Below are 26,901 nucleotides of genomic sequence, written 5' to 3' on the forward strand. Positions count from 1 at the left end.
TGTCCATAATAGCTGGCCTAAGAAAAGACCCTCTCCACAGCATTTGCCTCATGTGTAGATGTTCAGCCAATAGCAGGAGATACCTTGTTTATCTAGGACAGAGTCAATCTTGAAGTAGCTGAGACTGAAATAATAATGCTGCTCTTCCCTCTTTCTTCCCCCACTAAATATTTCCCTTCCAGGCCATTTCCCAGTTTGCTGGTGTGGCTGAGCTAAAAGCAGGGGACAGAGTGCTTACAGGGGCTGTGCTGTGGAGGTCCATAACACATCAGCTGTGGAAGGTTGTGCATCTTGCCACTCTCAGTAATAAATACACAGCTTGGCTCTTCAGCCTTGCCCTCCCCCAGTAAGCTCTGCACATACATCAACAAAACACCCACTTGCATGCATGCCTATAAACAAGCAAACAAATCATGTCACCTACAAAACAAATTTAACAATTCCTCCTACAGCCTGGGAAAGAAAAGAAGAAAAGACTGTGCTGTTTTTTTCTATTTCTGAAATATTGAAGAGCTACTTGGCTACTATTGTGACAGAAAGGTAGATAACTAGGTTGATTATATAGTAAGAAAGGAAGAGGAAACTGTGGAAGACAGAGATAGAGAGAAAGAAGCTTTCTGTTCTGTCTCAGTCAGCTTGATTAGTGGCTTTCTCCTGAATCCTCAATGGAGCGGCCTCCATGGTCAATCTCATTAGAGATAAAAATGGAAGAACTGCAGGAGTCCACATTGAGCTTTATCTAGAAAGTCTGACAGCAGGGCCACTGCTCAGGCTTGGAGGAACAAACAAGATGAGGAGGTGACTGAGGTGGAGATGTCTGTGACAGCAACCACCACTGACTAGGTGACCTATGGAAGCCTATTTGTTCAGGAAGGCACCAAAACCCAGGTCTGTTTCTAACAAAAAAATCAATGGCAAGACACCATGACAAGTAGATGCTGAGAAGACAATTTTCCAAATGAGCTGACTAACCCACAGGTGACATTTTCCTACAGGTTCTTGGAGAGTGCATCAAAGGTGATTCTAAGAAATGAATCTATTTCACAATCAACAAGTAAGGTTTTAAGGTCAGCATCCCTCATGGGGCAGCGTGAGGCCTACAAAATTTTTTCAAGGAAAGACATCTAAATAGCATTCAAAATCATCAGGATCCTTAATGTCGTGGTATTTGATATCAAAAAGAAATTGTAAGGAAGGAGGAAAAAGTCTGGAGTTCCTGAGGGCAGCTGGACTAGTAACCCAATCTGTTTTATAGAGAGTATTTTCCATGCAGAAGATTACCAAGTAGCTATCACAGATGTCAGGAAAGGAGTCAAGAAATTCATGTGCTGTATTCAGTCTGCAGTTGCTACGTGCAATTGCCCTGGATTTCTCACTGTAGAAAGGGGCTGGGTGATGCTTTCCAACCTCAGGGGTAGAGTGACATTGAGTCCTGCTTGTGAAATGTTCTTCCAGCCTCTAATGCAACACAGCGTGCCAGTGATGTGAATGGAGTTACAAATGGAGTTGTGGATATTTGGTGTCTGTTCCAGGGGGCAAGAGGGGAAAAGGCACATGGGGGTATGTGTGGGAGAAGTTTGTAGTGTATCTGATCCTTCTCTCAATTCTGTAGAGAGAAAGAATGGGACACTGACTCTCACTGCATGGTTTTTGCAAGGTCTGTAGTGATATGAGCCTCCTGCAGTAGATTATGGTCAGTTTCTGTATTGTCAGAAGTGGTCATGTGCTTTGGTTTAGGTAGTTTTGTGGTAGCTAAAGGCTGTTGGCAGTGTCAGAAAACCACTGCTTCAGACTTCCAATGGGATTATAACTTAAAAAGCGACAAAACACTGCAGGGCATGGGAGTTTCCTATAACTTCTCCAGTGCTGCTTACAATACACCTGTTCTATCTATAGCTGTCATAGCCAGGGGTACCACACTTCCCCCTGAGACACTCCTCAAATGGGATCCTGTGTCTATCCTGTTCTTTGCCTGCATCCCGCCAGTCCAGTTGCCTGTGATCCCAGTTGGTCTTGGCTCAGCAGTCCTTTTGTTTGGAGCTGTGTGAACCTTGTGCTGATGCAGGCAGTCAAACAATGTTCTCAAAGCAAGGTATGGTTAATCAAAGCAGTATCACAGGCCATTAAAGGAAAATCTTTCTTTTTGTTCCCTCTGGTAGGACAGCTGCTTTTGCTTTTCCAGTCCTTCAATGGATCAGGTTTTTCTGTGAGTTTGGGCTCCACAAAAACATTCTCTTTCTCCTGTCTCTGAGGAAATTTTCTTAAAGCCATGTTGATTCTTTGGTCCAAATTCTTAGGCAAAATTCCCCTCATGATGAAGAAATAACATTTTTTCAGGAATTATAGCAAGTTACTCTCTGTTAGGGACCCTAGTTGTGTTTAGTTAAGGTGCTTATTTAGAGCTGTGACAATACTCTGAAGCTTGTTTTCTGGTATTTTTTTTAATAACTCTTTCCTCTGCAGTTTTTATTTCAAGCCTGCTCTATGGAGGTAATTAAAACCCTTGCAGTCCAACAAGACCCTATGAAAAAATTCCTGTTTACCTGCTCTATAATATCACTGATCAACTCCAGAACCTTCATTATATTTTCATTTTAATATTTAGTTCTCTTACAACATAATCTGGAGAAATCAAATGAAGGTATGAAATTTAATTTTGCAGAGGTCCCCCCCAAAATTGCCAGCCAATTAGTCTGGGTCTAAATCAATGGCATGCAAGAGAAGTGCTCTGTGTTGCATCCTCTAATTCTCACTGTTGGCAATCTCCATTGTGTAGAGAAGCTTGCAGAGGCAGACATTCATTTTAATATTCCCATTAGAACAATCCTGCTAATACAAGTGATTTAAGAACAGACTTTTGTTGTAGAAATAATAGCTTAAGTGGAGGTGGAACCGCCTCTATACATCTTTCCTTTTTTCTTTTGAAATCTCAGGGCCTACAGCATATTATATGTCACAGGAAATATTGGTGTAACTGCATATTATAATTTGCTTGCAGCACGTATTGTGGAACGTATCAATGAAGTGTTTGACAATGATAGCAATACAGGAAAAATCTTTTTTTATGATCTAGCAATTTTTTTTTTATCAAGCCATTTAAGTCTCTTACTATTTGTTGGTGGTGTAATATAACAAGGAGCACTGTGTAATTAATGCTGCATCCAAATTGAAAACATTGCTTATAATGTCTCCTGGCTTGTAAAATAAAATCTTGCCAGAAAAGGCCTCTTTACCTAAGAGACAGGCGTTTACGTGATCAAGGATTTCCCTCCACATCCTCCCATCTCTGCAATCAATTGTGTAGTTGTGAATGATGGAGTCTACAAATGGAAATGTCAGGCAGAAAGTGTTTATGCAATTTTGAAAATAGTGTAGATACTGTAGTTGAATCTCAGAGAGATAAGATTACCCTGTATGTGTCTGTTTTTGTGTCTGTGTGTATGAAAGAAAGAGCAAGAGTGAGATTGTATTGTGTTGAAAAAAATGAATGACAGGGTGTATAAGAGAGAGATAAAATTGTGTTTCAGGGCCTCTGTGTAGGAAAGATGTCATTGTGCAGGTGTGTGTGTAGCTGTCCTCATGCTAAAGAGAAGGCCTGTGTGTGTTTAGAGGGAGAGATGATGGTGTATTTGCATTGTAGGCATGAAGTGTGTTAGCGAATGTATGCATGTGTGTGTATGCATGTGGGTAAGAGAGCCTGCACTGTGCATTAAACATTTAGGAAAGTCATACTGCGTAACTCAGTTGTAATTTTGTTTACAAAGGAAACCACTGTCAGAGTTTTAGAAACATTTTTTCCCAAATTCTGAATTTCCTAGGGCATCTTACGCTTTTTAACTCAAAGCAAATTTGGTAGTGCCTATTAAAGTATTTGTTGAAGAGGCAAAGCTGTATCTAGGGAAATATGAATTATAAAATTATGCCTGAAAAAAAAATTCAGTTGGAATAAATGTTCATTTCATTGATCAACAGCATTTGGAGTAAAGAGTAAAAGCCAAAATTATCAAAACTTGCATTTTGCCCAAAGCAAATTTTAATGTCACTAGTTGGGTATTTCATGAGAAATTCATTCAAAAGAGTAAGTTATAAAAACACATCTTTCTTTCCAGAAAACATGAACATGTAGTGGTGATTCACAAGCTGGGAGCTGTGATATATACCTGCATTTTTAAACAGAATGCATTATATCCTTTTTTACAAGTAATTTGTGACTCTAAACTCCCTGATAAAAGTATTATTTCTTTTTTTTTTTTTTAATTATTTTTTAAATACAGGAAATAGTCATGTGAATGGTGTATTTATCTTGGTTGAGAAGAGGTAACATTTTGCATATGCTAGAAAAAAAAGTATGGCTGAGACACATGATGGGGAATTAAGATGTGCTGAAAAGAGGAAATGGAATTCTACTGTCTTCTACTTCATTTTCCCTGCATCTTGACAGCAATGCCTCTGCTTCCTTCTATCTGACTTATGGCCAGCTCTCAGCACCAGACATCCTCTGTCTGTACAGCTCTGCTTGGGCACGTGGTTCCTGTAGATGTGGTCACACTGTGTTCTGCTTCCATGGACATGGGCTGAGTCTGTGAGGCACTCTGGCATTGGAACACACAAAGCTGAGCGCACTTCCTGTGGCCTGCAGTTTAGGCACTTTTTCTATTTTCACCTTACTCAGGAATAAAATTGAAGTGGACCACTGAAAAATGCTTAAAATGTTTTAATCAGACCTTGGTTTCATCATTTTAGTGATTTAGGCTGTTTGTGTTGCTGTGGTTTTGTACTGCATGCATACATGTAATAGTAGGTCTCTGTATCTTCTGATTACAATCCCTAAGGGGACTGGAATCTCCAAACTACCTCACATAGTAGGTAGGGAAGAGCTGAGTGGTCAGGACTTGCTTCTGCTAATCTGAATGCAGCATCTGCATGTAGGCTGGTGTTCTCCACAGTTGTGATTCATGTGCCCATCACTTCTATGTCATGGCAACCTTAGAAAAAGCTGTTGGTCTGCCAGGACAGTCACCACACAGGTTTTTAGAGAAGCACTTGGCATCTTCCACATCTTCTCCTAACAAGGGGAAGAAAGTCTGCCTTGAAGTGTGTAGAGACCTTTCAATCCTGCAAAGACCTGTACAAGAGAGAGGAAGAAGGTGGTAGGGGCCACAAAGGGATATTTGTGTTCAGTCAGCAATGGTTCCTTTCTCCCTGGGATGGAATCCAAACTTTACTGCTGGCAGCTTTTTACTATCAACAGCCATAAATCCATGAACTCCTTGTTATTCAATGAGATCCCTCTGTGTCATTCTGTAGGGAATATTAACCATTGTTAACATTTCTTGTTGGAATTCCTGGTTGGAATTCAGCAATGGTTAACTTCTGTCTGTAAGTTTTCCTTCTTGCTCCATAGCAATCTCACTTTTGGCTGCAAGTTTGATGACAGGCTCAAGGCATGAGGAAGGGTGAGATGAATATTGAAGAGAAGTATGTGAACACAGAGCTCTTTCATCTGTTTTCAGCACTAACCCAAATGGAAATCATCCTGCAGCCATGCAGGGTAGCCATTGAACATCTGGCCACTTTGTGCTATCACATGATGAAACTTTCCCTATCTCTCATGCTCAAGTAAGATGATATGCAGACACTACTCAAACAGTTAACCCTCTCTGTGATCATTCCCCAAGAGAACAAGGCTGTCTAACTAGAGACCATGAGGGTTTCGGTGGTCAATGAGTGTGGCTCTGCTATGCTTAGACAACTCCTGCACATCTTATCTTGGTGGCTGTGTCTTTGCACAGTAACACCCAACACATCCTCCCCTTCATACACTTTGCTGGTTCTCTTATGTGCTCTTGTGTTTATGTGCACTGCCAGGTTTGCCACCTGTCAGCACCTTCTTCTGATTCTTACATTTTCTCTTTTTTTGCAAAGCCACAGCTCCTAGAGTCAGGTGGTTGCATGAAAATTATGGCTGTCATTTAAAAAGATATGCAGATTTGTAGCTTTTTTGGTTGCGGGAAAAGCTTGTAAATGTAGTGCTACAATGGATTAAAAGAAACAAAATGAAAAGACATACTCTTGTTTAGTTACTTGATTCATATGTCAACTTAATGGGGGGTACACAGCTCAGGTTTTTATTTATGCAGTATAGATTTTGGTACACCTTTGTATACACATGTACCTTCTCAGCTGTATCTATAAAAATACACATGTGTTTGGTGTAGATACACATGTGTACACCCACACCTGCCAACTGCACATATTCCCTTCTCACAGAAACCTTCTCTCCTACTCTTTCTTCCATACATTTTCCTTTCTGCAGATTCTGTCTACTACCTTCCTCTGAGTTGTGGAATCTCTACTATTGCTTGTACTAAGTAGCCTTCTCCCCTGCTCTCCCTCCCTCCCCTCATTCACTCCAGGAAAGCTCTTTCTGATTCTCTTTTCACTGGTGTCTGGCATTCCTACCTCTGTAGACAGAGAATGGCAAGAAGACAGTGACGTGAGCAGACAGAATAACCAGGGAATAAAAAGGAGTTGGTTGAGAATCTGTAATTAGAAGCCAAATTTCCATTTCCTTCTCAGGCACATTAGAATCCCTTTCAGGGGTTTCTTGACTGTCTCAAAATTGAATGTCATTGAGATTTTTTTTCTTCTTTTTTTTTTTTTTTTTTTTTGCATCCTCTTGTTTCCTTGGCAACAAGTTGGTGATGCAGGAGCTAGAAATGTGCTGTGTCTCCGTGGAGATGTTGGCGTGGGTGTGCCATGGTGACATCCACGATGGACGCACAGCTCTGCCAGTCCTACCCCACTCCTTGTAATAAGCACCATGGGCCCAACCTCAGAGGTGACGCTTTTATTTTTAGATTCATAGGTGTTAATCTACTCTCTTTTCATGACGATGGGTCCAGACGTCTCATTAGTTGCATCAGCAGAAATTGACTGACTTGAAAAGGGCTGTTAGGGCCAAGCCTTTAGGTTTCTACTCAGGAATTTAACTCAGAAGAAATTACACTCCTGTCATGGATTGTACCCATTGCAATTATTTGAATCCTTCTCATTCTCTTGGGGAAGAAAGTTACCAGTCATTAATGAATAGGACTGTGAATCATAGCTCACATGTTTTACTTTAGTGTAAATGATGTTGTTTCACTTTTTCATACCTCAAGGGCTGCTCATTTGGAATGCAATGAAGCTGCTGTGACTCTTGGCCTGGGACACGGGAAATTAAATTTCACTGAGATGTTTAGCAGGAAGGTTCCAAGGTAACTTGTATATTTCCATAAGACAAAACTGTCTCATCCAAAGAGTCTGTTGGTCAAATGGCTTAGCCCTCATCTGGATCTGCCCAAATGGCTCACTATAATGTTCTTTGCCCCTCTGGTCCAGCACACTCAACACCTTTTACAATATGTTTTTTACTATGAATATAGCCTGTTCAACCTTCTTATTCTGCATTTTGTCTTCATCAATGTTCTGTCAGAAAGCCAAGACCCAAACTCTCCTTTGACATAACTCTTGAGATGTACAATAGTAGAGTAAGGGCTAGCCTCCATCTCATCAAATATCCAGAGGTTCTGCTTCATTTTTGTCTTGTTTCATTTTCTAGGAGGCTTTATGACATCACACAGAGACTGTGATGTCAACAAGGAATCCTCTGGGTAGGCTTTTGAGAGGTTGCTATGGATCTTCTTACTGCCAAATGACTGTAACTTTACCCCAATGGGATTTGCAGTAGGGCTCATCCATGCAGCAATAAAGCCACGTATCGAATTCTTCTTGCCAGAAAGACCAATTAAAGGATTAAGTGTGAAAAGCTAAAACCCACAACAACCATAGTGACAGGGTTTTCTTATCCTTTTTAGGATGTAATCATCTTTGCAGCATATTGTTCTGGGGTCACCATCCTCAGGGATACATTGGTGCAGCAAATGATGAAAAGAAGCTGGAGAGAAAAACCAAAGTGAATCCAGCCAAGGCAAGATAAGCTTCTCTTCCAGCCATGCTGGCAGATTTCTTTTGCCTTCTTTCCTACACTTCTTAAACGTTTCGAGCACAGACTGAGTTTATTCAGCTTCCGAGACATGTTCTTGTTCAAAAGGTGTTTTATTGTGTGGAGCCAGAGGAAACATGAGGAACAACCAGGCACCAACAGCACATTAAGATGTGTCATTGACACAGCATGTCAATGAGAAGTCAATCCAGATTCTGTTTTTAAGGACATTATATTCCAAGAAAGGTACATAAATCTGACAAAAATGCCTTGCTCATTGGATCTGAATCCAGCATTTAGTCCTGACTGCCACTGAAATCCAGGTCAGATTTGTCTTTTTATTTGCAATTGTGTTAACAGATGAGAGGAGCTGACACATCTGTCTCACACCAGCATTGTATCTAGTGTTGTCTAAAGGAGGACTGCCTCAAAGAACCAATAGCCCTTAGGTGTGATCTGATAAGATGCAGAACACTGTAATGGAGACATTTCCACTAAGTTTGGTGAGGAAAAAGGCTACAAGTTTGGCTGCATGTTTGGCTGCATGTTTGCTGAGAATGAAAGTGATACAGCAGTGCCCACAGCCTAAAACCAATTATGTGATGAATTATCTGGAATAAACAGTAAAGGTAGTGGAAGCTGTTGTTGGAATACTCTGTAGAGGGTCTGTGTCTAAATCATGTGACTAGAACTAAATAGAGAGAAAGATGAGCTCAAAAAACTAGGCAGAACTATCCTATGGGACTTTCTTTTTATTTAGTCCCTTTTTTTCCTAAATGCACTAGCAGAAACTATCTGCAATCTGCAGAAAATTTTAAATAAAACACTGCAGTGCTTATGTTTCCAGCCCAATAACTGTTACTGATTTTGCAGGTTTTTCCCCAAAACCCTGTTTTCCTCCCCATCTCCCATTTCTGGATTTGTGGAAATTAACTCTACACTTACCAGGAACACTGCAAAGAAGATCCTGCCAGCTCAGATTCTTCTCAATTTTGAGTAGTTACAGGGAAATCTCAGAGTACTTTTTCCCATACCAAACAACAAGAGATTCCCAATGTCTTTTGAAAAGAGGGTATAACATTAAATAAAGTACAGTCCAGATTCTTCTAGCACCTTTTTCTGCTGTGTCCTTCTTCAATTGTTACCACCCTTTAGTGCTAGGTACTGTGTGCACAGAATACATGAGACCTCACCCTATCTCTTGTCCCCCAAAGATTGGATAAGTATGCACCAAGTATGAGATGGCTTTTGATTTCTCTTCTCTTCTCTTCCCCTTCTTCCCCTGACTTGAGATTCAGCAGCTTCTGCAATGTGACAAGTTCCTGTCAGCTTTAGGGCACTAAAATAAAGCTTTATCTTGACTCCACAGCCCTGAATGACAAGGCTGGCAATAGGTACACTTCAGCCAGGCAGCCACTCCTGCCATATGCTCTTCCAACCTCACTGCATGCTCACAGCAATCTGTAGCCTGGCAGATCTGCTGTTTTTCCTTGCAAGACCTACAAAAGGAAGCAACCCTGGTTCCTATATCTTCCTTTTGCAGTATCTGGTGCTGGATTGCAATCCTATTTTTTTTTTTACCTTCTTCCTCCAGCATTGGGTGAGAGTCAGACTACCAGTCTAACACTGGAGAATGAAGATCCTGCTAATTCTTTTAAACTAGAATTGACTGAAATAAATGGCCTTGGGGCACACATTATAAACTGAGTTGAAGCCATGCAACATGAAGTTGGAGGGCAAAAATACCCACAACCTATCTTCCTTTAGGGAGAGAGGACATGAGGTATTCAGACTTCAAGTGTGCCAACTAATCCTCCCTATAGCACAAGGCTAATTTCAAAATAACATTTATATGTCATGGTCTTCCAGGGAGGGCACTGATGAATCAGTTAGCTGCCCTTTATAATAAGCACAACTGCTTCCTAAACTGCTCTTTTCTACTGCCTTGTCTGCCTGTCATCTCTGTGCCACATGCTCCTTATTCAAAGGGCACCTGTTGAATAACCATGAAGCAAAGTGACAGAGCAGGGGCAATAAAAAAGGTGAAGCACAAATGCATAGTGCAGTTTTAACCACTATATTTCTGTGGTCTTGCTGAAGGGCCATGAGGATTCTGCTGAATGAGTGTGCTGATGTTTGAATGAGGAATGATAAGCCTGTAATTTACTTGCATGGCTGTGTGACTGCTTCCTGCTGAGTAGGAAAGCCTAGATGGGTCTTTTGAGCTCTAACAGTGCTGCAGCTCAGAGCAGTTCTTTGCTACCACAGGCATCACACACATCCTTGTCTGAATGAGCCCTACACTACAGGTTTGGGTTAAACATTGCTGCCCAGTAACAGCTGGGAAGTCCAGAAATTGCAGAAGGAATATCTTTGCAGACAGCTGCTGTGGGAGTAGCTTCTGATGGGTCTGAAATACTATTTGATTTGGAAACTCCTCTATGGAGCAACTTATATTAAAAGTTCACTACATTAGCAAAGAAACCTACCTGACATGCTGGTGATTCTGCTGACTCAGAATGTCAGTCTGTCCCTGTCATGTGGAAACTTCAACTCACTATCTCATCCCACCCATGTCTGACAAGAAGGCAGCAGTCACAAAGATAGCTCACCCTCCAAGAGTTTCATAAATATCATTTCTGGGTAGATGGCAGAGAAAGATTCAAATTAGTGAAGGAGAGGTGGGGAAAATCAAGTATTTCTCTTTAGCAACTTGAGAATGACCATCTTTGAGTAGACCAAAGGTCCACCTAGTTCACTGCCTTTATTCAGGAGCCAAAACTAGGGACAGAGAGAAGCAATAAAAGAAACAGCAAAGATGCTTCTCCTAGACACTCTTCCAGCATGTAAGACTTTTCAGCTCTGATACTTTCTGAGGTAGAGTATGTCCGATTAATCAGCAGACACTTAATTATGAAAAGAGCCACAGCAAGTTCTGTTTTTTCCCTTATGGATAGGCCAAAAGAAGTTACTCAGGGTCATAGGAGACAAATGAAGGAGCCATACAGGTTGAAGGAGATGGCTGTGTCAGGGAGAGTTTATGAAAAGTACAGTAGAGGGGAAATATTAAGAACCTGGGGTAGATTGGGGGTTACTTGTTGGAACTTGTATCATGGGATCAGAGAATAAGAGCTTTTCCACATATGACTTCAAAAGAATCAGATTTGAGATATTTCAAAAAGTGTCTTCATCACATGCAGTAATGTTAATTACCTTAACCGTGGATATGTTTGGCAGACTAATAACAAAGTTGAACTATGATGTATTTCAAAGGGACTAAAAGATCAGTGAGAATTTTGTTTTCTCCTTTAGGAATGTGGTAATTGAGAAACTGAAGTAAATTTATCAAGGTCCCAAAGCATGTTAGGAGCAGTAAATACATTGCTGCTGTGAAAAACAGATATGGAACTATTTGAAATTGTAAAAGAAAGGAGTTAATGCTTTCTAAACACTTTTAAACAGTGAAAGTATATAGCTTTTAAGTTATATGAACTCTGGGCTAAGCTTTAGAAAAATTGATAGTGCTGTTGCCAGGGCATAAATGTTCATACATTGAGAAAAGGTTGTTGTTGCTCAGCTTTATGCATGTTCTTGTTAAAGATTTGTTTCCTGGAGTCTGTGAAAATATCTATTTGTTTCAGGAGATAATGTTGATTTACTTTAAGCTTTACTTAAGAGCAATTGAACACCAGGACCAGGAGAAAGCAGCAGAGTCTATTAGGTCCTTGACTGGGGTGACTGAGGAGAGAACAAAGTGTGACTGAAGTCAGCGATGGTGTAACTGAATGGGGTTCATTTGGGTGTTGCAAAGAAATTTGAAAAACTGAAAGCAAGTGGTTCTGCATCCTAATTTTAAATCCACTAATAAAGTAATATTTATCAAGGCTTATTTTGGACAGTCTGAGGGTTTCTAATTTTGATACTTCTATGGATTTACCTCCTAGGAAGAAGGATCTTAGAAAGACAAAATCCACAGCAGATCCAAAAATTCTCAATTAATCAAAAGAAACAAACAGAAGGTCCCAAACCAAAGCAAGCAAAAAAACCCCACAAAAAACCAAAGCAAACAAAATCCCCATGGTTTTATGATTGGAATGTTGGGATAGATTTTACAGAAATATGAGATTGCATTGGATACAATGAAAGAATTTAAAATCTTCACTATCATTAATGAATTTTGCTTTTGGGGGTTGAAAAGCAGAGTGTGACTGCCAAGTAGAATTTCTGTCTACTTAATAGCATTGCAGGAGAGATTAGAAAGATTTATCATCTCTTATGCCTTTTAATAATGTCTTTGTAGAAACTGTGGTGAAATTCTCAGTATTAGATTAAACTACATGTCCAGCACAAACAACTTAAATATGTAGATTATCTCACTGCTACAAGAAAGACAGAAAATATTGTACAATAGAATGTTGTAGGAAATGACAGTAAAATAGGATTTAAGATGAGTTTTAAGTCAATGAAGATAAAACAAATGCTTCCTAAATTTGTTGTGTGTAGAGGAATAGGGCTTTAATGCTGAAATAACATGACATAATTTTTCGAAGTACAAAGTCATCCTTTCATTTTTCTGGGGTGTGACACCTGTGTACTTACATAGACAGGATCTGTTGATGTCCTAGGAAATAACAAGACAAATTTTGAGCCAGTGAGGTTGCACTGTGTGTGAAAAACATCTAATAAGAGCCTGCATGAGTTTGACAAAATGGTAAAAAGGGAGATCCAGCAAAGTCCCATTTTCAGTGGGCACAGTATGATAAAATTAAGTCAGACAGACTAGCTCAGCATCCTTTGGGAGATAATTTTGACTTCTTGGATGACTAAACATACAAAGAAGGCATTTTTTGCCAAAGATCTAAGAATTAATAACCTCTACTGGCTTCTAAACAACAATACTAAATGAGTTCTGTGCTTCAGCAGCTTTCTTCTCCCTGTTGGACTATTAGTTCCCAAGGGTTACAGGAAATACTGGAAGACCTTGAGGGCATCACCAAACCTCAAACCACGGCTTGGTAACTACTAAACTTAATGCAAAAATGAAAATAGCCATGCTGCCATTTTAACATTTTAACATTCCTTGTTAATGGCTGACAGCGAAGTAGGGAAGGGCCTGGCCTGTGTCCTGTGCAACATGGAGATTATCTGACACTGTCAGGTTGCTACATTTTTGTGTTTCATGTTGCTTGATGACTGAGTGTTTTGTTTTCTCTGATTTATTTTGCTTTTAAGCTTTTAGCCTTAGGAAGGAAATTAATAGCATATAAAGTTTTAGGCAGAGCTCAGTGCTGTTTTTGAGCAGAATCATAGAATGGTTTGGATTGGAAGGAATCTTAAAGGTCATCTAGTTCCAAATCCCTGACATGGGCAGAGACATCTTCTACCAGACCAGGTTGCTCCAAGCCCCATCCAACCTGGCACTTCCAGGAGATGGGGCATCTACCAATTCTTTTGCCTATGTCTTCCAGTACCTCATCACCCATACATGAAAAAATTTCTTCCTAGTACCCAATGTAAACCTAGTTTCAGTTTGAAGCCATTCTCACTTGCCCTGTCATTACATGCTTTTGTTAAAATTCCCTCTCCATCTTTCTTGCAGGCTTCCTTCTGGTACTGGAAGGCCACAATTTTGTCACCATGAAGCCTTCTCTTCTTCTGGCTGAACAATCCCAGCTCTCTCAACCTGCCTTATAGAAGAAGTTTTCCATCCCTCCAACTATTTTGGTGACCCTCTATGGGCTCGTTCCAAGCGGTCAATGTCTCTCCTGTCCAAGGACCTTGGAGCTGGGTGCAGCACTGCAGGTGGGATCTCACAGAGCAGAGCAGAAGGGCAGAATCCCCTCCCTTGCCCTCCTAGCCACACTGCTTTTGATGTAGCCCAGGCAATGGCAGTGTTATTTTTGAACTGTGACTAATTTTGAGAAAGCTGGACATACATAATTTGCTTTTCTAATTTTATAAAGACATAACACCGATTCCTTGTGTTAGGTCTTGAAAAGAACTCTAAAATGAGAAAGCTCAGAATTACACTTCCTGAAGCAGATAAAATTGTATTCTCTTGTAGGAATTCTTAACAATAGAACCTTTCAATATATGATGATATGATACAGATAAGATTGTCAAACTCTCCATCATTTACTATGGAACATTGTTCATATTTGAGCTTAGCTTTCATAACAAACAGAGAATGAACTTCTTTTTCCTCCTCTCTAACTGAATAAATTAGGGCAACACAGAAGTAGTACCCTTCAAATTGTATAACATACATTATTAAAATAAATTTAAACTTGACTCCACGGAGATGAATACACATGAGGAGACCATCTAGTTCAGCATGCTTGTCCTCTCTGATGTAGGTGGTAAACTAATGCATTTTTCCTCCTTTCTCCCTCAAGCTGAAGGAGACCTTTCCCCCTCCACTGAGCCCTGCATCTGCTGTGTCATTACCAGGCATAAAGGTCTCTGTGTGCTTGACTGTGGGTCCTCATCACCTCCCTTGCTTCTTCCTGCTGCCTTCTGCAGGCTCTGAAACCTTCTCTGGCCTCTACTTGTGTCAGGTTGTGCTTCAGCTACTGGACAGAGGGGACTGACAGCTCTGGGTGGCAACTGCACCAGGGGACAAGCTGAGTGAATTGTGCATGCAGGTTGTAGGGCAAAGAAAGGGGTGCAGCTGGTAGGAACTAAGACTGGCAGCATGTCACATGCTTCTCTAGCATGTCACAGTGCCAGGCATGCATGGGATATGGCATTTTGTTGTACAGAACAGTTATGTCAGGTGGTGAGTAGGACTGCTTTGAGAAATTAGGCTGACCCTCTCCAGAAAGTTTTGTTTTCTCCTTGCCACCAAAATTGCTTGGGGAAGGAGCTAATCCCTCAGATTTACACAGAAAATTCACCATTATGCTTGGGGCAACTCCTAAACCTCCAGAAAATCACAGTCCAGAAACACAGCTTGGTATCCTGTAGAGCCGAGTGAAAACAGAGCCCTTTGCTGTAATGCAGTTTCCATGCACGGGGCAGCAGATTTGGATTCCTGCCTGCGCAGACCTGGACTCTTAATAAAATTCCATCTGTGTTTCCTGCCCTCTGGGGTGAATTCCTTTGGCTAACAGTGAGGTCTTGGAAAAGAAATAATAATTGCTGTACCAGGGCACTCTTAAGAAGGTTGGGTATGGTGTGGATCTGATAATGTAGAATTCTTTTAATTGTAACAAAATTTTAGCTGTGATGAGACTGAACTATGACCCATTCTCTGTACAAGCCCTGTGCTCTGCGTTTGGACTGAGGAGCTCTTCCACTTCAGTCAGATGAAGTGAGTTTTGTGTTGAGGCTTCTACTGCAAGGGAACAATCCTCTGCATATATCATGTCTGCCTGGCAGGCTGAGGGATCTGGACTTGCCTCTTTCCTCTCAGTGGGTATCTTGTGGCTAAACTAAATGAAGTCATGGCAAGGAAAGAGTATTTTTAGGGCCTTAAAGGCAATTGGATGTTTACAGTTTTCCTGCTCTTTTAATTCTTGGTAGATCTTTGCTGCTCTAACTGTTCAGCTGTGGGTAAGTGAAAGGGTTCTGCTCCAATATAAATACTTCATACATCTATTACCAGTCTATGTTTTGGAGTTTGCTTCTATCTTCTATCATTGATCCTGATCCACGTGGCCTGGTCACCATGTGCCTATGACTGAAGCATGACCATGGTTAGAAATTTTTAATCCCTTTCCTGAAAGGCAGATTGGCCTGTTGGGTGTCCTTCATCTCTGGAAACTTCACTCCACAGCTGACACTGAAGTGCCAGTTAAGGCCATAGGAAGGTGTTCAGTTGTTTTCTCTCATTCATTTCCTATCTGTGTCCAAGGCACCCCATGTACCTTCCCTCATGCAGGCTGCTTCAGGTCAAGTTAGCTCTTATGCAGAAGGAGTCTGGCCAGCTTAGGGGACAGCACAGAAGGAGGATGAGCCTGTCTCTGCCCATCTTCCTCCCAGTGCTGAAGCATCCAGGTCATCGTCCCCACCCTGGCATCAATGAGGTGCATTGTGAGCACATGCAGAGCAGGACCACGTGGTCCAAAGCAGGCTCAGGAAATCGTGCCTCACACCACAGTGCTCTCATGTCATCATACTGGTATCACTGGGCACCTCCCCTGTTCAGCACTGCAGTGCCAGAGGAATGCCAATATATCACCAGAGGAAGCCAGGAGGGGAGTAAAACAGAACTGGGTGTGGACTTTCCTTCTCCAATAATTTGTGCAGTCAGTGTGTGGGACTCACACCTCAGCATTTGTGTCCATCTCAGCTCCATCACACCCCGCAGCACAGAACAGCACAGCCATCCCCACTGGCACTGTGAGGTGTGAGCCTGGGTACTGGCAGCCACTTGCTGTGGCACTGCAGGACTTAAGAGTGAAGGCTGGGGCCAGCTGAGAAGCAGGGTAAATTGGCCCATGCTGAGCTCCTGGCTGACACTGATTCTCTTTCAAAGCTTGCTTTTCTGAGCCTGTGCTACAGCAAGAGGGACTGTATTGAACAGCACATATTGAAGGGTCCCTGGAGAAGAAGAAAGGGGCTTCCTGGGTCATCTTGTCTCACTTTTGGTTTGGCTTGTAAAGTATCACATTCCACCATGGCAAACTACAACTACACTGATAATAATAGCTGATAGGTTGACTGCTTTCTGTGATGACATTTTTCTTTTTTGACAGACAAGCAGATGAGATTTCATTTTATTTAAGAGTTATAGTTTCAACACTAAGATGTGCTGGGATTTAACTGTTATGTTTGAATTTTTGATGATTCTGAAGCTCAGTAATAATTAACATTGACCCAGGGATTGTTCAGATCATTTTTTGTGCATGTTAAAATTATTCTCCCCTTGCTTTTACCCAGGTATTTGAGTTTGTATACACCACACAATTTACAGAAAACATTTTTTTCTAAAATGATGAAAACAGGGAAATTATTGAGGCCATTTCTTATTATGTGTGATATTGTAAAGTCAGGTGTCTTCAGTGTTGTGAGCCCAGCCATGCAGGCATGGGAAGAAAAATGGAAATCACAGGGAATAAATGCAGAGCACCTGTGCACATCCCTGTGACTAGCTTGATGGCAACAAGTGCTAATGTCACATGAGCTCAGTATTGTCCAGGATAAGTAATGCAGAAGTCATTAAAGACACTGAATGATTTAGAGCATTCCTGGACTGGCATTTTCTGAAGCCTTCTCTGCAAAAATAAGTGGTATTGTGGCTTTGAAAATCATGGCTTTAAAGCCTCTTATTTTGGTTATAAGTCAAAATAAACTAGGCTATCCTTTTCTAATATTAATAATTCAGGATTAGGTGAAATCCAAGGTAAATTGACATAAGTGATCCTTATACTGAAAAATGGGTACTCCTCCAAGGAGATTCATGACTGTGTCTAAATCATTTAGAAAAGGTTGGTTTGGTTGTAGTGTTGCACTGCACTGGTTTTTTATCACTGATGGCTGAAAGTGAGGCCAAATGAGGCCAGAGCTGCAAAGCTACTGAGGAGACTGAAATGACAAGTGGTCCCACACGTGGGATTTTCAGGAATGTTTATTCAAATGAGAATACCAAAAAATCGTTATAAAATTGGCTTTTTCCCCACCAGCTTGAAAGTTGGCTAACAAAAGGCAAGGCTACCACTATATGTGGAACATATGAATAGAGAGAAAACCCAGTCTATCTCCCAGTGAAAGAAAGTCACTTACTTCAGAGCTGTTTTTACTGAATCTTTAAATATCCCTAGTAACGGGACTTTCACAGTATTTCTCTCAAAGAGATGCCTCTTCAATTTAGTATGGTTACCACTGGGACAGCTCCTATAGGCAAACTGTTTTCTTCTTGGTTTCATTTAGTTTTGTTTGGCCAGGGAATCAACCTGATTACAGTTCCAGGAGCAGGAACTATGTGCTTCTTCAAAATGAAACTGAATCTGATGTTTTGCTATTGAACTGAAATCAGCAGCTGGACTGAAGATACTTTTTCTTTCAATCTGAAGGGACCTCAAGCTGCTGGGGTAACCTTGCAGCAGAACTGAACAGGCTTTAAAAGCACAGTTTTGTGTCTCTTACTCCACCCACCTTATTTTGTAATAACCACTAATATGTCTTGTTACTTTGAAATTATCATTACCCTTTTAAATTAAAGATATGACTTTGAATTAAAGGACTCACCATATTAATTACTTTTTATGAACCATACCCCCCTTCATGGTGAAGTAACATGAAACATACAGCAAATAGTATTTTGGAGTGTGTATCACTCTGAATGATTCCCTTCTAGAGGCTTGCAGCTTTTGAAAATATCACACCTCTCCACCTCCTTAGCTGTCATTCAGTCAAGTCTCACAGATGAAGCTTTTAAAATCTGTGGTTGTTATTCACCACCTTCTTCTAGCTCACTTCCCTGGTCCCCCATTCATGTTATTCTTTGGAACTGCTCTTCCTTTTAGTTGTGTAGATTCAAAAGCCAAGGTCAAAGGGGCCTTTCAGGGCCCATGTACGCTGCATGATGCAGTGTTATCCTGCAACTCTGAAGGAGTGCTGAATGAGCCAGAGCTGGCAGTGCCCTGAAGAGACAAAGGTGTCATTTGGATGAAAGCATCTTCAGTTGGGCACTTAAAGAGATGGAGATTCACCTATTCTTCTTCCTTTAATTTTTGCTTCTGATTTTCATTATTCCCTGGCTGAAGTTTGTGCCTTTATTTCCCTCTCATTCTCTTTCGCTTTTTCATTGCTGTGGACTTGTCCTTTCTTCCTGCTGTGTTATAATTTACTTTACAGTTTGAAGTGAAAACAGCCAAAATGGCAAGGCAAGGGATGCTGAGATATGATTTTCAGAACCATATAATTTGCTGAATAATTTCAGATCCAACTTTTAAATATACTTAAAGGGTCCCGATTTGAAAGACAGTGGTGTTAGGAACTGACATGCCCTGAAAATTCAGGTTTCAATGTATGACTCTTCTCTGTAACAAATTAACTCAGAGGAAACACGGATGTGAGCCTACAGACTTGTAAGCTACTCACCACTAAGTCTGTATGTTTGGGGAACACATTAAGGAGGTTTTGTATATGTGTCAAAAGTTACTTGCAATAAACTGGAGCGTACAGTGCTCATGGGGCTGGGCATGAAGAGAGCTGGCTCTGCCTTTGGCTGTGATTGATGGGGGTGAGCAACTGCCCTGGGTGAGCACAGGAAAACGGCCTGACCCTCCCTGAGTGCACCAGCACAGTTCTGCTGCCAGCCTGAAGCACCAGCCTGCCTGCCACCTCGAGGTGGGTGTCTGAGAAAGTTGGGGGCTGGGAAGGCTTTCCTCATCAGGGCTCCCTAGCACAGGGAGGTTCCCTAAAAAGGCCTTGTCAGTAGGAAGAAAATGAAGCTTCTAAAACACTTCTGAAGCATGATTTGTCTGACCTAGTTTAGGCTTCTCCTTTAGGATGATCTGAGTCACACCCTCAAAGTTCACTTTTCTCTTCATTGTCACCAAAGGGAGACCCAGTTGAAGCTCTAAGACACTTTTGACCAGGGAATTCCCATCTCCCAAAGGCATGGGGAACAGCCATGTGGGTTGGCAAGTGCCCACAAGCTCATGACACCCTGTCTCCGTCATGGAGATGAGCCCCCAGCAACTCCAGAGGCCAAGGCAGAGGCTCCTAAGTCCCACAGGTGTAATTCAAAATGCCATTGCACTGCTCCTCAGTGCCCTGGCATGGTGTCGTCAGCAGCGACGTACGTCACAGAGATCTCTTCCTCAAATGTGATGTCCACTGCTTTCTACTACTCCATACCTGTCTTCTTTTATGATTGCACAGTTTGTCTTCTTTTTCTCTGCATGCTTTTTTCTGAAGCTGGATCTGATTTTTGTTACTTAATCCTTTGGTCTACTTCTGTGTCAGCTGGTACTTGCAATTCTTCCCAGTTTAGTATCTTCTCTTAATGTCATTACCATATCATTATTTTCTTTTACTAGTCTGTAACCCAGGACTAATGCTGATACCTTTCTGACCCCAAAATACACTTTCTCAAATTGCATACAGATGTAGATAGCTAGCTAGATTTTCTTTGAAATGTTGTTTGGTTTTCTTAAAATAAATGGTGTACTGGGAACTGCAATGATATCATAGCAACAGGATATGATTATGTAGGAGTCTGTACTGAGGGGTATTCCAGAAACTGTATCTATAGATGTATGCATTTATTTGTATGAGTGTGCACACATGCATGAATATTTGTGTTAATAATGTATTTAGATATAATTAAAGAGCAAAGACCTAAGTAATAACCTAAGACCATTTTTCCTCTCTTCTGCAGGCAGTTTTATCTTAAAAATACATTAGAAGTAACTCCATGGTGTGGCAGAGAAGCTGATGTAGTGACATTAGTGCTAAATAGAGAACAGCATCTGACTGTGCCTCCCAGACTCAGTAAGTGAAATAAGCAACATTTGAATTTTGGTCGATGAAATCCTAAAAATCCAGCAATTAAAAAACCCATATTTTTAACATGCCCAGCATTGTCACACTTTGGTTTAACTGTTGTCTGGGATATTTTTTTCCCAATGACAGATAACAGCTATCCAGCTCGTGTATATTCTAAGAAAACACGGCGCTATAACTTTCCAGACGTGTGCTTGGGAACGAGTGCATGTGCGCATTAATGTTTGCTGGGGCTCCTGCATCGCCATGATCTCCTGTGCATGCAGAGCCATGCACTCCTGCTCCCACACGTGCATGGAGGGTGCCTCCGTGTGTGAACATGCAGTAGTTTGCAGCGATTTGCAGGCAGAGATCAATAGGGGTAGAAATTACTTTGACACGGAAATTAATTGAGATCTATACGGAAGAAAAAGGGATGATTTCTATGTGTTTGGAAGAAAAAAAAAAAAAAGTATTGCAGGAGTATCGTTTTCTGATAGTTTTCTGTGCCTGTGGAAGGTCTGTGGGATGGACTGAGGGAGCAAGGGAGAAAGTTGTCCCGTTCAGTGGTGCAGGACATCACTATTCAGGGTTTATACCTGCACATACGGAGAAGGCAGCACGTGCATGTATGGTTGCGAGTGTGCTGGGGAGAGGGATTATTAACAGCCATTTTAACATATTTACCAGTTCCCGTTTAGCTCGCAGCTCCCACCTACGGTACATCACCTGTGCACGGCATATAGTGCCTGCCGTGGCAGTACCTCCATTCCCTCTTCTCCTCTCCGTGCCCACGCCAGCCCACCCCACCCAAGCAAAGATTTATGCTTTCTTCGTTCATAAATTCCACTCCTGGCCGTGGCCAGGGGGCTTCGGCTGCTGTGGTGGGAGTAGGGCCAGGGGCTCCCCAGCCGCCCGGTCCCCTCCTCGCCCGGTGCCTCCCAGACACACCCCACCCCACCCCACCCCTCCGCAGCCCGCAGTGTCCCCTCTCCCCTGTCGCCTCCGTACAGTGGGAAAGTCGTTGGGTAATTGGGTCCAGATTGAAGATTTTAATTATTCATGAGGCTGGCGAGGGACTTGGGGGGGGGGTGGGGGTGGCTGCCGGGGTGGGGGTGGGGTGGGGAGGTGACGAGTCAGGGAGAGCTGGCGAACAATTCTGGGAAGGATAGGGAGGGAGGCAGGGAGAGGCAGCGTGTGCATGTGTGATGAGCAATAGCTGCGGACCTTCCAGTTGCTGCTAACTGCCCTGGTGTGTGTGCGCGCGTGTGCTCGTGTGTGTATGTGTGTGTGAGCGAGAGAGAGAGGCAGAGAGAGAGGGAGGGAGGGAGGGAGGGAGTGGAGAGGGTGGGGGGGAGAGATAAGAGAGAGAAGAGGAAAAGGAGAGAGGAGAAGGAAGGAAGAAGAAGGAAGGAAGGGGACAATACGATCATGCTGTGCTGTATGAGAAGAACAAAACAGGTAGAGCTTAAGATTTTTATATTTCTTTCTGTTGAGAAACATCCCAGGCTGCTGGATGTCCGTGGGGTGCGTGTCTGCCTGAGTGTGTGAGGGGCTGTGGTAGGGGTTGGGGTATGGGGTAAGGGGGGAGGAAATTTCAGCCCCTTTCAGCAGACGTCTATTTTGCAATTCTTTAGCATCTTGCGACTGAAGGTTCTTTTCACACCCTGCAACGTGACTGTTTTGCCTTTCCGGGGCTGGTGATGTGGGGAAGGGGGGTGGCCTACATCCACATTTGGGGGAGCTACCAGAATCCCCCCGCTATTTTTTTTTTTTTTTTTTTTCTACTAGGGGCAGTTATATTGCCTAGGGTTTTCTGTCTGTGGTTCTGAGGGTGTGGATGGGGCGGGGGGGGGGGGGGGGGAAGTGGAGGGGAGTGTTGCGGCTGGCAGGAAACGTGATGCGATCTGGCTCTACCTTGGAGATAAAGGAAGCAATTCTTCATCTTAAGCCAAAAAGGAACGGATGCCCAGTGAGCCTTGATCCCTGGTCAGAACGCTCTCAATTGCTCCTGTTTCTGATGAATGGGAGATGCTTTATGTGCCTGTGCTGTGAGGTGGCGCGGAGGACAGGTGTATTCCTTTTTTTGTGCTGCAACGATCTGAGCAAGAATCAACCTGAAGGAATTTTTTTAAACCTATGCTACAGTGAAAAATCCAATTAAATAATAACAAAAGCATTAGCCTAAGGAGGGGGAGAGTCACCCTCTTTGCAATACCCTTCATAGTACGACCAGTTAGACAACTGTGCACCAGCTGGTAAAGAGACAGAGGACCACGCCTCTGTTAGCTCTGAACTCGGGTGGGATAAGAGAAGCTCACGGTGTGAACCTGTTGGAAACACGCTCATTTTCTGTCCTGGCACCGCCTGGCTTTTGCTGTAAGGGAATTGAGATGATGAGAAGGTTTGGGTGGGGGCTCGTTTCAGTGTCAAAATTGTTGTGTCCAAAATGATAATGAAATGAGAAAAAAAAAAAAAAAAGCTACTTAGATCATTTCCCCCCTCACCCTTCCCCCTTTTATTTTGTGTGAAAGCCCAAACCTGCCTTTTTGGCAGAACCTCTTGGACTTCCTCTGGAGGATGCTGGATTTATGCAGTTGGAACTTGGAGGCAGGAACTGACCCTAGATATCTTTGCAAGGCATTTTAGAAACTTCCAAGAATTGTAGGTAAGGACAAGGAGCTTTGATGCTTGTTCTGAGCACAAAACTCAACTCAGGCACGGCACCATACTGGTTACTTTCTTTATATATGTGTAAATTTCAATGTCTTTTACAGCATAGCACTGCAGTGTTCTGTTCAACAGAACAGGGCAGTTAGTGTGAACAGCACAGGGTTGAAAGAAGATTCAGGTTAAAGTGTGTTTCTGAATGGAGATGTGTGTTAGCAAACGAAGGAGAATTTGGTAGAATAATGGGGAGGGGCAAGTGATTGGGATAGAAAGAGACCCTGCGTCATCCTGTGTTTTTTCCTCATGCAGGTTTTCAAATGCTCTGCAATTAATGATATGCTCACTAAAATCTGGGAGGAGGGCGTGAAGGCTGGGGAGGGGGGAGCACGTCGCAGTCAGCCAGCAGAGCACGTTCTGATGGCAAATACGGGATGAAAAGAGCAGAGGAGGAGAAGGAAGGCAGACAGGGAGGCAAAGTGGCAGAGCAGTGGGCGGAGGTGCACAGCAAATTTTAAAATAAAGTAGGAGCTCTGGGGTTCTTTGGTGTCAGAAAAGAGCTGCAGGGGAATAGGGATCATTCTGCCCGTACCATCGCAGGTTGGGCATTAAAGCTGCCGAATGATATTCTGATTTACCTTTTCTTTACGCCTCTCTGGGCTCACTGTGTGCCGTGGCACTTAGGGATGCGCGGTGTTCCCGGCAGGTGCCTTGCTGGCAGGCAGCGCCGTGTGCCCGCTCCCGCACGGCTGCACCGCATGGTACACACCCCTGTGCGCCTGCACGGGCAGCGCACGGCCCCGCGCTGCCTCGCTACTACGGGGATACGCACAGCGCACCGTGCGCTCCTTCACAGGCTTCCCCCAGCCTCCCGCAGCCGCGCCGCCCCCGAGCCTACCCGCGGATAGCGCTGGGCTCGGAGCCCCGCCGCTGCTCCTGGACCTGAAGACGCAGCGCGATTGCCAAACTGGCAGCGCAGAGGCTCGCTCGGGAAAGCCGATGATACACCAGAGAAAGCTCTGATTGGGAGAAGAAAAAGACCTCGGTATTCAGCATGTGCTCTTCCTCTGTCCCCACCCAGACCTTTCACTAAGAGAAAAAGATGGAATGGGTTCTTCAGTACTGGCAGGAGTTTCCTTCCCAAAATAAATGCAGCCCTCCTCAAATTATTTTTCAGGGGAAGTCCCTGGTGACCCGCCTTTTTGGCAGCTAAGGAGCAAAATGTTGAAATTACAGGCTTGGGTGTGGAAGAAATCTCTTCACATTTGTGTCTTGGTGTGCCTGTGTGTGTCTGTCCTCCCACCCCTCAGAGACAAATATATTCATACGCTCATACCTTGCAGATCATTCTTTCTTGTGGGTGTGATGCCAGTGTGAAGAGTGAAGTATTTGACTGACTGGCTGTGCCCGCCCATGAGAGATGTAGATAGCTAAGTGTTGTCGTTTCTGCCTACAGTTGACTGCAGTTCTGAATATGAGCTCACAAAATAATCAGCTGAGAGGTAGCATAAGTGAAAAGCTGGGTTGAGCTATGTCTGAGAAGCTGAACTCAACCTTTCCTGCCAGCGAGAGATGCAGTCAGTAACACACCGGGCTGGGCAGTGAGATAGGTGGCTAGAAATGCAAGTGTTGCATGCGCTGCATACTAGAACAGATGGACATTATGGGGTTATGTGCTCACTATTGGATTGCATGAGTGATTAAACAATAACCCGCAAGCAGGTTTCCCACTTGTGGGTGAGATGAGTCCCATTCATCACCAGCCATAGACAACGGCTTCCCTCCCGTTCCATCCTCTCCTCCTCACCCCAGCGCCGGAGAGCCAGCGGCTGCAAAGGTTTAAACCTGCCACACCCATCAAATCAAAGGAGGGAGAAGGGAGTAAGAGGCAGTCTGCATTTCTTCCCCCTTCCACACGAGCAGCATGAATAAATAGGGCTGTACCTCTAAAGATGCAGTTTAATGCAATTGGAGAAGGCAAAAGCATTAGGGAACAGTTCCAGCAATTACAGCCAGCTGGTGAGGTGGCTTGTCATTCCAGGAACTGCAGAGGTGTACAAGAGGGAGGAAATGGAGAAAAAGAGAGAAAGGAAGATGCCTGCAGAGGAAAGGTTTTCTTGCTTCTGGATATTAAAATGTCTCAGGCTTCATTTAGGATAGCTCAATTATACTGCATGATCCAGATGCTTCAATACTTGCAAGGCGTGGTCTTGCCTTTAAACACCACTGTGGACAGAGGAAAAAGGGTATTTTAAAGGAAGGGTATCTATCCACACCCCTCCTCCCACCACTTGTGGTTTAAATCACCACAGACTGCTAACTTCAGGGCAGAGGCACTTAATCTGCACCTAGGGGTAGTCTAGCACTGCCTCTGCCTTTCTGAGAGACACTGAGCAGCTTCTGTGCTTCTTACAGTAAACAATTGTTCCATGGAAGTTTAATTACTGTCCTCACTATTTCTTTTCCTGGGGAAATACCCCTGGGATTTCTACAGAGAAGGGTGTCTCCAGAGAAACAGCCCTCTCCTCCACTGCCTTTTCTTACTATTAGAGACATTGATTTCTTCTAGATATGTAATGTAACTCTTCTTAATGGCACAGGCAAGCCCCCTCTTAAGGAACTAATTGCAGGCAGAGATTCCAGTGGGAGAAGGACAGTGGTAGTGCTTAGTGGGAAAGAAATCAGTTTGTGGATCCAAATTGTCTTTGGCCACTTGCTCCTGAATCGACGGCCCAGCAAAAACCAGTCAGGCAGTGCCCGCTGGTGTGCACTGAATCTTCTGTGTGACCATGCCAGGCTGGGGACACGTGTGCAGCCCAAGGAACCAACATGTATTATCTAAGGACTTGTCCTGGCCCAACGCTGAGGCTGCCTGAATGTTCTCAGAGCCACTCCTGCCACAGGATAAGGAAATGAGCTCTAGCTCCAGGCTTCTGTCCATGGTATGTTGAGAGGATGGGTATTGCTTGTGGATGGAGATAAGAGACCTCTCCTTCAGTCATATGGCTTTGACTGACTAGAATGAGAAAATGCAAAGTGTTTTCATCTCAAATCCACTCTCCTTGCGGGCCAGCTGTGTTGGACCCTGAGATTAGCTCAGCTGGATAGAGCATGGTGCTATTAACACCAAGGTTGTGGAATCAATACCTGGGTGGGACATTCACTTAAGTGCTGGACTTGATGATCCTTGTAGATCTCTTTAAACTCAGAATATTATTTGATTTGGATATTATGAAGCCATCCCAGGATCATCCCGCACAGACATTATATTTTCCTCTGCCCATTTCCCAAGACCAGGAATTTCTCGCTGCTGGCAGCTGCCAAATTGCAATGCCTTGTGCTAGTGGGAAGGTGAACGAGGCCCATTGGCCCTTTGCAAGATGAAGGCAGGCTGATAGTCTTGCATGATGCAAATGGAGGATGTGTATTCCTGCTTGGATTTGCTGTGCTTGTGCTGTGAGGCGTGTGTGTTCCTCATAGTGACTTGTGTGCTCCATGTGCTGTCCATGGCAGAGGACATGGGGCAGAAGTGGGTTCTGCCTAATCTCTACCAAGCAGACAGGTATCTGCTGAGGGATTGGTGTATTACCAGGTAAAACAGCAGCTATAGCCTGAAGGTTGCTTCTGCTTTTGTCTGAGATAATTTGAAGCAAAAACACCAGAATCACAGGATATTCTGAATTGGAAGGGACCCACAAAGATCACTGAGTCTAGCTTTTTAGTGAATGGTCCATTTGGGATGAAACGCACAACCTTGGTGTTATTAGCACCATGCTCTGTAAGATGAGGCCTCTGCATGGTTGTGGAAGGCT

General features: G+C 43.2%; 1 protein-coding gene and 1 long non-coding RNA gene across 2 annotated transcripts in view; both read left to right on the forward strand.

Annotated features, from left to right (window-relative positions):
• LOC146768627 (uncharacterized) overlaps nt 1-21,507 on the forward strand; it is a 34,661-nt gene extending 13,154 nt beyond the window's left edge. Inside the window, exons 2-3 of the long non-coding RNA XR_014952896.1 lie at nt 13,587-13,789; nt 20,319-21,507. This is a non-coding gene — a long non-coding RNA (uncharacterized LOC146768627). The remainder of the gene's footprint in view (nt 1-13,586; nt 13,790-20,318) is intronic.
• A 303-nt stretch (nt 21,508-21,810) lies between these two features.
• The window catches only part of GAP43 (growth associated protein 43), a 58,275-nt gene continuing 53,184 nt past the window's right edge, over nt 21,811-26,901 (forward strand). The window contains exon 1 of the mRNA XM_077781238.2: nt 21,811-21,883. Coding sequence (XP_077637364.1) covers nt 21,854-21,883 — 30 coding nt within the window. The 5' untranslated portion in view covers nt 21,811-21,853. The remainder of the gene's footprint in view (nt 21,884-26,901) is intronic.

Source organism: Lonchura striata, chromosome 1, assembly GCF_050655825.1.
Source record: "Lonchura striata isolate lonStrDom1 chromosome 1, ASM5065582v1, whole genome shotgun sequence".
Lineage (NCBI taxonomy): Eukaryota > Metazoa > Chordata > Aves > Passeriformes > Estrildidae > Lonchura > Lonchura striata.